This window comes from Alexandromys fortis, unplaced genomic scaffold (assembly GCF_014885135.2).
Source record: "Alexandromys fortis isolate MF-2015 unplaced genomic scaffold, M_Fortis_MF-2015_v1.1 scaffold_64, whole genome shotgun sequence".
Taxonomy (NCBI): Eukaryota; Metazoa; Chordata; class Mammalia; order Rodentia; family Cricetidae; genus Alexandromys; species Alexandromys fortis.
This window is the reverse complement of record NW_026067976.1, coordinates 2,961,476-2,974,781: the sequence shown is the minus strand read 5'-3', so window position 1 is coordinate 2,974,781 and position 13,306 is coordinate 2,961,476. Positions and strand designations below refer to the sequence as shown.

Sequence of the window (13,306 nt, the reverse complement as noted above, 5' to 3'; positions counted from 1 at the left end):
AGAGGCAGAGGCAGGGAGATCTCTGAGTTCGAGGCCAGCCTGATATACAGAGCTAGTTCCAGGACAGGCTCCAAAGCCACAGAGAAACCTGTCTCGAAAAAAAAACAAGAACAAAAAAAAAAAAAAGAAAGAAATTCTGCCTTAAGGGCACAAGGCCTTGAGAAAGGCTGGCTGGGTACACAGGCCAAGGAAGACCAGAATTCCCTCTCTCTGGCAACAGGAAAGTTATCCCAGCTGGGTGAAGACTTTCTGGTATGGTCTTTTGTCCTGGAGTACCTACCCATTCCCTTCACCAAAACTTTATAAGCAAGTACATTAACTCATTGGTGTCACAGGATAAACATTGGTAGCATCTTACCCTGATCGGTTGCTGGGACTTTGGGAGGGGTGTTTATGACTCCCGGTGTGGTGGTTTGAAAGAAAATGGCCCCCAAAGGTAGTGGCACTATTAGAAGGTGTGGCCTTGTTAGAGGAAATATGTCACTGTGGGCACAGAGGTCTCTTTCTCTCAAGCTTCTCTCAGTGTGACAGTCAGTCAACTTCCTGTTACCTGCACTCTCAGCCCCAGCACCATGTCTGCCTGCAAACCTCCAGGTTCCCCTTCATCATCATAGTGACTAGACCTCTGAAGCTATAAATGAGCCACCTCAATTAAATGTTTTCTTTATAAGAGTTGCTGTGGTCATGGTGTCTCTTCACAGCAACAGTAAATCCTAAGACACTAGGGAGTAGCAACAAAAAGAAAGGAGGGAGGGAGGGAGGAAGGGAGGAAGGGAGGGAGGTCTCAAAGGTGTTCATCATGGTGGTGCACTCCTGGAATCTCAGCACTAGGAAGGTTGGGGCAGAATGGTTGCTGGAAAGCTCAGAACCAGCCTGAGCTAAACCACGAGTTCCTGAGTGATAGAATAAGTCCTGTCTTGAAAAAAAAAAAAAGAGAAAAAGAGACACATTGGGAGAAAATGTGACAATTTTCTTAAGATTGATTTTTCTTATATAATGTCACTTTTTTAAAGTTGTACAAGCCTAATGCAATTCATGTAAAAATCCCAGGAGGGTTTTTACTTTTTTTTTTTTGGAGGCATCCTCTCCTGTAGCTCAGGTTGCCTTTGAATGAATGAATGAATGAATGAATGTGACTGAGATGACCTTGAACTAATCCTCCCGCCTCCACCTTCTAAATTCTGGGATTACAGGCATAGGCAGTCAGACCCAGCTCCAGAAAGATTTCTTTTTTAGTGGAAGAAGCAGTTTCTTTGGACTTAGGATGTCAGAGGGAGAGTCAATAATGGCAGGGAGGAGTGGTGACAGGGAGCCAGGCAGCGGACGGCAGACAGGAAGCTCAGAGGTCACATCTTGAACCAAAAGTATGCAATGAAGAGGAGAATTTTTTTTTTTGAGTCAGGGTTTCTTTTCTTGATTGTTCTGGAACTAACTGTGTAGACCAGGCTGGCCTTGATCTCACAGAGATCCACCTGTCTCTGCCTCCCAAGTCCTGGAATTAAAGTCATGCACCATCACTGTGGCGCAAGGAATTTTTTAAAAGTAGATGTAAATACATTATTTCAAAATTTATATAGATATGCAAAGTAGCTACAATAACTGAAAAGAAAATCATTTTGGTTTTTTGAGACAGGATCTTATTATGTAGATCTGGCTGGCCTGGAACTCTATATAGACCAGGCTAGCTCGGAACTCCTGCCTGCCTCCTGAATGCTGGGATGGAAGGCATGTGCCATCATGCCTGGTGTGAAGATAATTTTTTTCAAGAGTAAAGCAAGAAGCAGCAGCCAATCTGACTCAAGACTTCCAGCTGCAGTGATCAAATCTGTGCGCTTCTAGTAGAGGAACAGACACTCAGGTCACCTAGAAACAGATCCACACAAACATGCACACCCAATGTTTACCAGTTACCAAAGCAGCCCAGCGGAGTAAGACCTGAGGCTGGAGCCAAAGGAGGTGCCTGGGAGGATCGGGAGTTCAAGGTTAGGCTCATATACATAGTAATTTTGAGGCTACACGAGATACTGTCTTAAAAAACAAGACAAGCCAAAACCAAAAACAACAAAACAAGTGTGGTGGTTTGGGTAAGAGTGGCCCCGGTAGGCTCAGTGAGTGGTGCTATTAGAAGGATTAGGAGGTGTGGCCTTGCTGGAGGAAGTGTGTTACTGAGGGTAAGGTTTGAGATTTCAGAAACCCAAGGCAGGCCAAGTGTCTCTCTCTTCCTGTTGCCTGATGGTCAGGACATAGAACTCTCAGCTCCTCCAGCACCATGTCTGCCTGTGTGCCACCATGCTTCCTGCCGTGATGATGATGGACTAAACCTCTGAACTGTAAGCCAGCCCCAATAAGTGCTTTTTTTCTTTAAATGAGTTGCTGTCATCATTGTTGTTGGTTATTTTACTCTTTTGGCTTTGGGGGGGGGGGGTCCTGCCACCCAGAGCCCAAATAATTCACACACAGAGACTTATTCCTTCTTATTAATGTCTGAACTTAGCTTGGCTTGTTTCTAGCCAACTTAAATTACCCCAGCTACCTTTTGCCTCTGGACTTTTAACTTTCTCTATTTCTGTACAACTTTTCTTTCTTTCTTATCCTGGTGTAGCTGGGTGGATGGCCCCTTATTTTGCTCCTTGAGCTCTCTTGCTTCTTCTTCTTCCTCCTCCTCCCAGATTTCATCTTCTATTTATTCTCCCTGCCTGCCAGCCCTGCCTATCCTTTATTCTGCCTCGCTATTGGCCGGTTGGCTCTTTATTAGACCAGCAGGTGTTTTAGACAGTCAAAGAATCACAGCTCCACAGAGTTAAACAAATACAACACAAAAGAATGCAACACATCTTTGCATCATTGAATAAATGTTCCACAGCATAAACAAATGTAACACATCTTAAAGTAATATTCTTTTTTTAAAAAAAAAAGATTTATTTACTTATTATGTATACGGTTTCTGCCTGAATGTATGTTGTATGCTAGAAGAGGGCACCAGATGATTGGAGCTACCATGTGGTTGCTGGGAATTGAACTCGGGACCTTTGGAAGAGGAGCCAGTGCTCTTAACCTCTGAGCCATATCTCCAGGCACCTTAAAATAATATTTTACAGCAGTCATGGTGTCTCTTCACAGTAGTAGAACACTGATTATGTCAACAAGTTAATTAATTAATTAGTTTTATATTAATAAGTTAATCAATTAGATTAATTAACTCAACCTAATATACAAATTATAGAAAACTGAATCACCTACACCACAAATGTAACATGTGTATGTGGAGTTTTTCTGTGTCCTGGCAGTCTCTTCCAAATAACCACACAGAGATTTAATATTAATTATAACCTACAATAGCTTAGGCTTATCTCCAGCTAGTTTTTAACAACTTAAACTAACCATTTTCTATTAATCTGTGTGCTGCTCCAAGGCTCCTTTTCCTCATCTATGAACTTGCCATGTTGCTTCTTTTGAGTCTGGCTTGAGACTCCTCAGACCTCACCCTTCTCCCCAGCATTCTCTCTGCTCCGAAAATCCTGCCAATCAGCTTTTTATCAACAATGAGAGCAATACATTTTCACAATGTATGAGAGGATTATTCCACAGCAAATGTGATGTGAAATATAAATATTGTTAGAAAAAAAAAGCATGGAAAAATCTTTTAGATTGAGGGCTAATGTAGAACCAAAAACATAAACCATAAAAAGAAAAACTAATAGCCAGGTGGTGGTGGCCCATGTCTTTAATCCCAGCACTCAGGAAGCAGAGGCAGAGACATGCAGATCTCTGAGTGTGAGGTCAACCTGGTCTACAGAATGAGTCCCTGGATAGCTGTAACGGCGTAAGCGAATGCAGAGAGATTGTCAAAATATAGACAGCTTTAATGGAGGAATAGACTTACAGAACCACCATTCCTGCGGAGACCAGGAAAGCAGAAGCGAGCGCTGGGAGCGCGCTCGCCAAATTTATAGGCAAACTTTAGCCTGAGGCGAACACGCCCCCTAAGGGGTGGGACTTATCCCTACATCTCCCCCTTTTGTCTAAATAAGACAGAACTAAACCAAATACAACTATAAACAATAATAACAAATAATAAATATAACAAACAATATTGAGAATCAAAAGTTTTGCTAAACATTCTATCTCAAGGAGTCTAAATAATGTAGAGAGTAATTACAATTATATAATCTTCAACTCCGTCAAAGATCCGAGAAGGGAATAAATATTACTTAACAAATGAGCGATATCCAAAGCGTGCCATAAATGACAGAGACAACAGACTACCTGGGCAATCACCCAAATTCTCGTTCGCAATGTTGAGTCAACCAACTTTGGCTAAGGCCTAGCATGACTGACATACCATTATCAAATGCAAGGAATTTTCTTAGAATTATCCTACCCTGTCTTGGCAAGATAAGAAAATCCTGTTTCATATCTTTGTCAGTAGATGAGGTATGGGCTTTTCTTAACCCAAAGGCCAATTCTGCCAAGAAGACAAACTCCCAGTGGAGTGTCTTTGGTGCTCAACGTTCTCTCGGGAGTAGAGTGGTGTCGCCAGGAGTAATTGTGTCTCGGCACAGAATTCTAGGTTAGCTTAAAGGCCATTTTCTACAGCTCTTTAAAGAGGCTGAAGATTATACTATCTATACTAAATATAATCTCTATGTATCTAGAATACCTTATTAACCTAAAAATAAACATGAACAACATAAAATTCTCAATACCTATCTAACTTGAAGACTAAAAAAAAATAAACAACTGTGCAATACATGAAGACAATGATCTTCATCTGTAAACAATGTCATTACATATCAAATGTAAACAATGTTATTACATAAATAGTATCAGAGGTAGAAATGTACATTGTGATATGGTAGATGTATCAATACAATATAAGTATACTCTTATACAAAAATAGAGGTAGGAACACTCACATTCAATATTCAATATGTCAATATACAGGAAACAGTACCAATACAATTTTCTAAAAACAGTAACTCACAAATACCAATCATCCCATCAAACCAGTTAATCCCCCTTTTTTTTTTTTTTTAACATACCCCTAACTCCATAAAACATCTCCCCATCCCCTCAACCCCAAACCAACCACTAAAAGATGTCCCTAACCCTGAGGGCAAACTCTGTTGGGGGAGGGGACGCCGTCCTCTAAGATTGCTTCAAGCTGACATGGGGGCGATGTTCTCCTTAGGGGCTCCTGTGAAAGCAAATGATGGTAAAATTCCCAAATTAACCTTTGGCCTAAGAAAATTATAACTAGTCCCTGAGCGCTTTGAGAAGGTCCGGCCAGAGTGTCGTCAAAAAATGTGCACCATTCGAAATTGTCTTGTGCAGTTGGTACCAAAAAAAATTATTAGCACGTAGAAAAGAAAAAAAAAAAAAAAAAAATATATTCAATATATTCATGACGTCATAAAAACCAGGTTGAGTTGATGTTGTGGGGCCCCATCTTCATCCTGGAAACTTCAAAAATTACTGTAGGAAAATTTGTTGCTTGTTATGGGAAATTTAGACACTAACAACAAGGACATATACTGACATATAAAGAAAGACACAGATACGAGGAAAAGCAAAAACAAAAAACAAAAAACATATATACATAAATATATAAAAAATCAATACTTACGGTATGTATATAATGTTAGTTGATCCTTAGTAGGTCGTAACTATTATCCATCCATCAGTAATTAAATATTCAGGGTCCCTTAAAGTCTTTGAAGATCAATATTTTCCTGTGGAGATAAGAAAAGAACCCTGCCCCCAACCTATCTGTATTCCTTACCATCAGTATGCTCGCCAACCTTGTGAAAGAATTGTTATTTATCTTTTCCAAATGGCTTTTCTTCTTCATACCGAACCTTTATTAGTTTTGTCGGTATCCACAATTGTTCCTCACCTGTGGAGATAAGAGCAAAACCCCTTCCCCAACGCAGCACATCTCCTGGTTTCCATTGTGAGGTCAGCACATCCTTGAAATAAACTGGTTGATTTAGTTCAGTAGACTTTTCCATTATCCAATGTCTTTCTGCAGCCGTTGTCCCCTTCTCATTAGCGTTAAGAAAATTCAAGGTTAACAAAGCATTATGTAACCTATTTCTGGGGGTGTTTTCCACCCCTTTCTGTTTATTCAACATATCTTTTATAGTTCGATTTGATCTTTCTATGACTGCTTGACCTGTAGGATTGTATGGTATACCTGTAACATGCTTGATATTGTAATAGTCAAAAAACCGTTTCATTTTCCTAGAGGCATAAGCAGGACCATTGTCCGTCTTTATTTGTGTAGGTATACCCATGATAGCCATGACTTCTAATAAATGAGTGATTACTGAATCAGCTTTTTCTGAACTTAAAGCAGTTGCCCACTGAAAGCCTGAATAAGTGTCAATGGTGTGGTGAACATACTTCAATTTGCCAAATTCTGCAAAGTGGAACACATCCATCTGCCAGATTTCATTCCTATGGGTGCCCTTTGGATTAGCCCCTGCTGGCAGTGGCGTTTGGTTATAGAAAGAGCAAGTAGGGCATTTCTTTACAATCTCCTTAGCCTGTTGCCATGTAATAGAAAACTCTTTCTTCAAACCCTTGCTATTAACATGATGTTTTTTATGAAATTCAGAGGCTTGTAGCACACTACCAATCAATAACTGATCAATGTCTGCATTACCTTGTGCTAGAGGACCTGGCAGACCCGTATGGGATCGGATGTGTGTTATGTACATAGGGCAGAGCCTGTTCCTGATCAAATCTTGAACCTGGATAAACAATGAGGTTAGTTCTGTATCATCAGGTATAAATTCAGCAGTTTCAATATGTAAAATAACTCTTTCTGCGTATTGCGAATCAGTAACTATATTAATAGGTTCTCTAAAATCCCTTAGCACCATAAGAATGGCATATAATTCTGCCTTCTGGACAGAATCATAAGGACTTTGTTCCACCTTACCCAAGTCTTCCGATTTGTAACCTGCCTTCCCTGTTTTATTGGCATCAGTATAGAATGTACGGGCTCCAGTTATTGGAGCATCACGGACGATTCGAGGAAGGATCCATGAAGTTCTCTTTATGAAGTTAAGCCTCTTGCTTTTTGGATAATTGTTATTAATATCTCCCAAAAAACTAGCACAAGCTCTTTGCCATGGTTCATTATCTTCCCATAATTTCTTTAGTTCATCAGCAGTGAAAGGCACTATAATTTCTGCTGGGTCTATGCCTGCTAATTGACGAAGTCTCAGCTTTCCTTTTATAATTAACTCGGCGACTTTTTCCACATAAGTTTTCAGTTTTTTACTTGGTTTATGTGGTAAAAAGATCCATTCCAAGATAATATCATCTCTCTGCATTAAAATTCCTGTAGGAGAAATTTTGGATGGTAATATGACGAGAATACAATCGAGCTCTGGATTCACCCTGTCCACATGTGCCTGTTGTAATTTTTCCTCAATTATTGTCAGTTCCTTTTCTGCTTCAGCTGTTAATTCTCTGGGACTGTTTAAGTCTTTATCACCTTCCAAGGTTTTGTTCAAATGAATTATTAGATCAGGTGTTATCCCAACAGCTGGTCGTAGACTGGAAATGTCTCCTAACAGTCTTTGAAAGTCATTAAGAGTCCGTAGGCGATCTCTCCTAATTTGTGCCTTTTGTGTCTTAATTTTTTGCAAACCTATTTTATAACCTAAATAATTAACAGAATCTCCCTTCTGTATCTTCTCAGGAGCAATTTGCAATCCCCATTTAGGTAAAAGTATCTTTATTTCTTCAAACAGTCTGTTCAAGGTATCCATGTTTGAATCGGATAACAAGATGTCGTCCATGTAGTGGTATATTATAGATTTGGGAAATTTCTTGCGTATTATTTGCAATGGTTGGTTCACAAAATATTGGCACAAGGAGGGGCTATTTAACATACCCTGGGGGAGGACGGCCCAGTGGTACCTCTTGGAAGGTTGAGAATTGTTGTAAGTAGGCACCGTGAAGGCAAATTTTTCTCTATCTTCTTTTTGTAAAGGTATGGTGAAAAAACAATCCTTTAAATCAATAACTATAAGAGGCCATCCTTTTGGTAATAAAGAGGGCAAAGGGATTCCAGATTGCAGAGGACCCATAGGTTGAATAACCTTGTTGATAGCTCTGAGATCTGTCACCATTCTCCATTTACCTGATTTTTTCTTAACCACAAATACAGGAGAATTCCAAGGGCTGGTAGATTCTTCTATATGTCCAGCATCTAATTGCTCTTGTACCAGCTGTTCTAAAGCCTGTAACTTTTCCTCAGCTAGAGGCCATTGCTTTGTCCATATTGGTTTCTCAGTCAACCATTTTAGAGGCAAGGCTGTTGGTATCTCTGAAGGGGCTTCAATTACTTGTTCTTGTATGGCCCGAATGGCCGGTTTTCTCCGTTTGTAATATCTTTTAATATTATTCTCAGAAATATAGGCTCTAGAAGTAGCAGGAATGTTAATTTGGGTATTCCATTGTTGTAATAGGTCACGACCCCATAAATTCATTGCAATATTGGCTACATATGGCCTTAATTTTCCTATTTGTCCCTCAGGCCCTATACATTCAACCCATCTTGTGCTCTGTCTTACTCGAGATAGGGTTCCAATTCCCAGGAGCTGAACATTTACATTCTGAAGAGGCCAATACGGATGCCAAGATTCTGGGGTAATGATACTTACATCAGCACCTGTGTCCAGCAGGCCAGTAATAAAAATGCCATTTACACACACTCTCAGCTTAGGTCTTTGATCATTTATAGAAGTTTGCCAAAACACACGTAACTCATCTTTCTGCTCATTATCGTTTGTAACAGTAGGCATGAGGTTTCCTAATTGTCCTGACGAGGCACGTTCTCTGCAGAAACTGGAAATGACTGAACCATGTTTGCCATGGGGGCCTGTGAGGCCCCCCCTCTCACGTTTCCCGTCTGTATCAGGTTGCCTTGTCTATCTCTTGTAGACCTGCATTCATTCGTCCAATGTCTACCTTTTCCACATCTTCTACATAAACCTGAAGGCTGAGTCCTCCTATTTCTGTTATTTCTAGAAGATGCATTATTATTATTTCTGAAGATCCGTTGTTTACAATTCCTTTTCATATGACCCATTTTGCCACAATTAAAACATTTGGTATTCTGGTGTCTCCTTTTACCATTGGAAATTGCTTCTTCTACCCATGCTTCAGTGCCATAATCAAATGTATCAACATCCAGTGTATGCAAGACCCATTCTTCCAAGGGTGCTGATCTGAACCTTAAAGGCCCCAAAATCTTTTTGCATTCCACATTTGCATTTTCATAAGCCAAAGACTCAATCATTATACGTCTTGCGTCAGGGTCAGGTATCCCTATTTGCACAGCCTTAGTAAGTCTTTGTAAAAAATCACTAAAAGGTTCTCTCAGACCTTGTTTAATTGTGACAAATGATTCCATTCTCTGTCCTGGGTCTTGTACCCTGTCCCAAGCCCTTAAGGCTGCTGTAGTGCATATGGAGAGTGTGTTTTCGTCCAAATTAGCTTGTTCCTGAGGGTCAGAAAAGCGTCCTTCACCTAGAATTTTATCTAGGGAGATGTCACTTCCCTTCGCCTTTTCTTGCTGTTCTAAAAGTCTAGCCTCTTGCCTGAACAAGCATTTCCATTTTAAGTGCGGCCCACTCTCAAGGACTGCAGAGCTCAGCTGGAGCCAGTCCAATGGCGTAGCTCTGCTTGTGGATGCCCAAGACTTTAGCATCTCTTTAACAAAAGAGGAATGCATCCCGAAAGTCATGACAGCCTGTTTAATTTCTTTGAGATCATTCATACGGACATGCTCCCATGTATCTTCCTTAATGACCCTAGGGTTTCTGGAACCAATCACCTTCTCTGTTGTTATTACTGGAAAGGCAGGTAGAGCTGTAGGTAGAGATTTGTGGAAATTGTCCCGGAGGGATTTACCCACAGATGTAGTTAAAATTTGCCTTTCTACCGTTTGTTCTTCTTCATCAGAATTTAGAAATTCCTCAATCTTTTCAATTCTATTCACCATTGCCTTCTGCAATGTCTGTATCTCCTGTCCAGAATTATGTTCCAAAGCCTTCATTGAGGATTCTAAAGTATGAAGTTTGTCCATTAGAGATAAGTTCTCATCTTTGGACATAATTTTTATGGCATAAACCGTGCCTTCTTGTATTGACAATCTTTCTGCCAATCTGTCATAAGCTTTAGACAAAATCCGATAGTCACATTCAGCAGTTTTGATTCTCTCAGTTAATATTTCAGTTCCTACAGAAAGGGACTGAAGCTTACAACCCAAATCAGCTGTTCCCTCTTCCATAGTAATGAGTTTCTCCTTAATATCAGCCACTAATATTTCAGTTCCTACAGAAAGGGACTGAAGCTTACAACCCAAATCAGCTGTTCCCTCTTCCATAGTAATGAATTTCTCCTTAATATCAGCCTGTACCTTTTTAAAATTTTCCTCAGTTGATTGAGTCATGTTAAACAAAGATCTGTTCTCCTCCTGGAGAACTTCAAACTGATTCTTGAGAAGATTGTTGTCATTCTCAATTGTTTTTAAGCGTGCAACCTCTGCTCGTAAAGACTTTATCATATTTATTTATTTTTTCTGTGAAGAAGGAAAACCTTGGAGCACACGGCCCAGTTTTATTAGGACAAGAGCATATATCCTGTGGGTCCCCCAAATGTCCATCTCACTCTAACCTTCCCTCTGCGTGGACAGCAGCTGCGGTCAGGCCAGTGAGTTCCTCTTTAGACTGCAGCCTCTGCAGGGGCCTCCTCATGTCTGGTTAAGGACACCAGTGATGTTGAAGCCATCGCTCCATCTAATGTTGGGCCCGTGCCATGTCTTGACCTGCATCATCAATGAATGCTTTCGCCATAGCATGGGCTACTTTCAGGACTTTCTTCTCCTTTGCATCAGGGCCCATGTGGTTCCGGGCAAGCTTCAGCCAGTACTGTTCAGTCCGGGACAGGTACTCTTCGTACTGCTCCCCAGGCGCCACATCTGGGTGCTGTGGATCTGCTCCCTCCTCAGCGCTGTCCTCTGTACTGTCCTCTTCCTGGTCCTCATCGCCCCCCTCTGCACCCTCTTCATCTGACCTCTTGTCCTCTTCCGAGTCTGTCTCCTCCAGCCACTCCTGAGATTTTGGATCCATCTCTACCAAGGTTTTCCATTCTTCCATCTTGTGAAGGTCAAGGCAGTAGAGGTCACTAAGGGTCACCTGGCGATCACCAGCTTCAAACATGCCACCATAGACATAGAGCAGTCCATGCTTGACGGCCAGCATGGCATTTGAACGCGGACATGGCTCCTGCCCAGTGCTGCTGGCCTCCAGAGCACTGTCTTCAGCCTTAGGTCGGGGTCGCACTGGCAGCCCAGAGGGAGCAAGCACTTGTTTGATAGTGATCACAGTCCCATCTTCAGCCACCACCTCTTTTATCACTTCCAGTGGCTCGGGAGCACCAGTCCCCCCACTCTCCTCCTCTTCAGTGGCACCTTCGTGTTCCTCTACTTTGCCCCGCCTCCGTTTCTTCTTCTCTGACTTGGGGCCCTTTAGCTGTGCTGCGAACCAGCGACTCCTGGCAGGATCGTAGATATATAAGTCACTAAAGAATGAGCCCTCCAGGCTCTCCTCCTCCTCCTCATCACACACGCCCCCGAAGACCAGTATCTGATGATTTGGAGCCAGGGCCACAGAAAAGCCAGACCTTGGAGTAGGCTTGACCCCTGAAGGGTTAATCCGGGCCCAAGTCCATTTGCCTTCTCCCCCTTCCCCAGGCTTCAGCAGGAACATGTCTGAGTGCTGGGTGCCTTTGTCCACGTCTTTCTTGACTCTCTGCTTTGAGTAGCCCCCATAGATGGCAATGCTGCCCTGGGGGGTGACAGCCATCAGGCAGCCTGATCTGGGTGTGGGCCCAGGGCCTGAAGGGGACAGCTTGCTCCACTGGAAAGTATCCAGGCTAAAGGCATACATGTCACTGTAGTAGATATAGTCCCTTGTGCTTTCATGGAAGCCACCAAAAAGAATTAACTGTCGCTTCCAGGCCACCATCCGATGTCCACTACGACCTGAAGGACCACCTGTTGATCGAATCTGTTCCCAGGTCTTGGTGGCCAAGTGCAGGACCCAGAGGTCCTTGTAATGGTAGAACTGCTCGCCATCAGGAGATGCAAACTCCCCACCAAAGACCCACAGCTGTCCACCGCTCTGGGGCACCACCACAGCCTGATGAGCACAGCGCCTTGGAGGTGGGCCAGGAATGTCAACTTTCGTCCAGGTGTCCTTTCTGATACTGTAGATGTAGAGTTCGTTATACATGACGGTTTTTTGGCCATTGAAATATTCACCTCCGAAAAGGATTAATTCATCTTTCTCAGGGTGAGCAGACAGGGAGGCATTTAAGCGTGGCGTGGGTGGAAAAGATGGTGTCTCTGTGACCTGGGTCTTTTTGGCATCCAGGGTCTGGAAATGGGCTATGAGGGCCTCCAGGTCTTCCTCCTCCTTCCGCGAGCGCTTGGACACCTTCTTCTCCATCTTGGCGGCCGTCTTCTCTGCGCCGCGGCCCTTCTTCTCTTTCTTGCCCTTTTTGCCCATCGCGCTGGTTCTGAAGCGGCACCTGGAGACAATGGAATGAGAGCAAGTGGAGTTCTGCCACGGTCGGGAAAATAAAGGTCACTTCCTGTCTGTTTCTCTGGTGTTCCAGCAAGCAGCCGACTCCGTGAGTACTTTGGGTCCGCCTTGCCAGCACATCTTGGGACGCTTTAGTACGGAGCTGCTCCTGGATACACTGGCTAAGTGGGGGACTCTAGACTGGAGCAAGTGAACTTCTGGACGTCTCATATCCCCAGAGAAATTTCCGTGCATTTAGGGGATTTCTGACCCAAGTTAAGGCAGCCCCATTCCCTACCCCATGTAAATGTGCCAGTCGTTGTCAGGCTCTCGAGGCACTGCCCTGAGCGAGAGAACAGCCCTTGACCTTCTCACTTTATCATATTTCTATTATCAAACCATATAGTGCCAAGGAAAACTACAAATCCCAGAAAGATCCATAGAGGTGGGGTGATAGACACCTCTTGTAAAATCTCCCACATGGTACAATTAAAAAAACTGTTAAATTCTTGAATGGTAACGTGTTCAGACATTTTAATTATAAAAGAAAATGTTTTCTCTTACCTGCAACGACTGGTTCCTGCTGGTGGTGGTCTCTATGGTTTTGGAGCCTGTCTTGGAACTAGCTCTTGAAGACTAGGTTGGCCTCGAACTCATAGAGAACCACTTGTCTCTGCCTCCCGAGTGCTGGGATTAAA

The 13,306-nt window shown here is 42.6% G+C and overlaps 1 protein-coding gene across 1 annotated transcript; it reads right to left on the bottom strand.

The window, feature by feature from the left end:
• Positions 1 to 10,656: 10,656 nt before the first annotated feature.
• Positions 10,657 to 12,654, bottom strand: LOC126510695 (kelch domain-containing protein 4-like). The gene has a single exon (XM_050157368.1). The coding sequence runs from the start codon at positions 12,591 to 12,593 to the stop codon at positions 10,821 to 10,823; it is 1,773 nt and encodes a 590-aa protein (XP_050013325.1). The 5' UTR covers positions 12,594 to 12,654; the 3' UTR covers positions 10,657 to 10,820.
• Between the last annotated feature and the right edge of the window lie 652 nt (positions 12,655 to 13,306).

Excerpts from the sequence above, each read along its gene's own strand:
- LOC126510695 (XM_050157368.1), bottom strand. The coding sequence starts at position 12,593 with ATGGGCAAAAAGGGCAAGAAAGAGAAGAAGGGCCGCGGCGCAGAGAAG.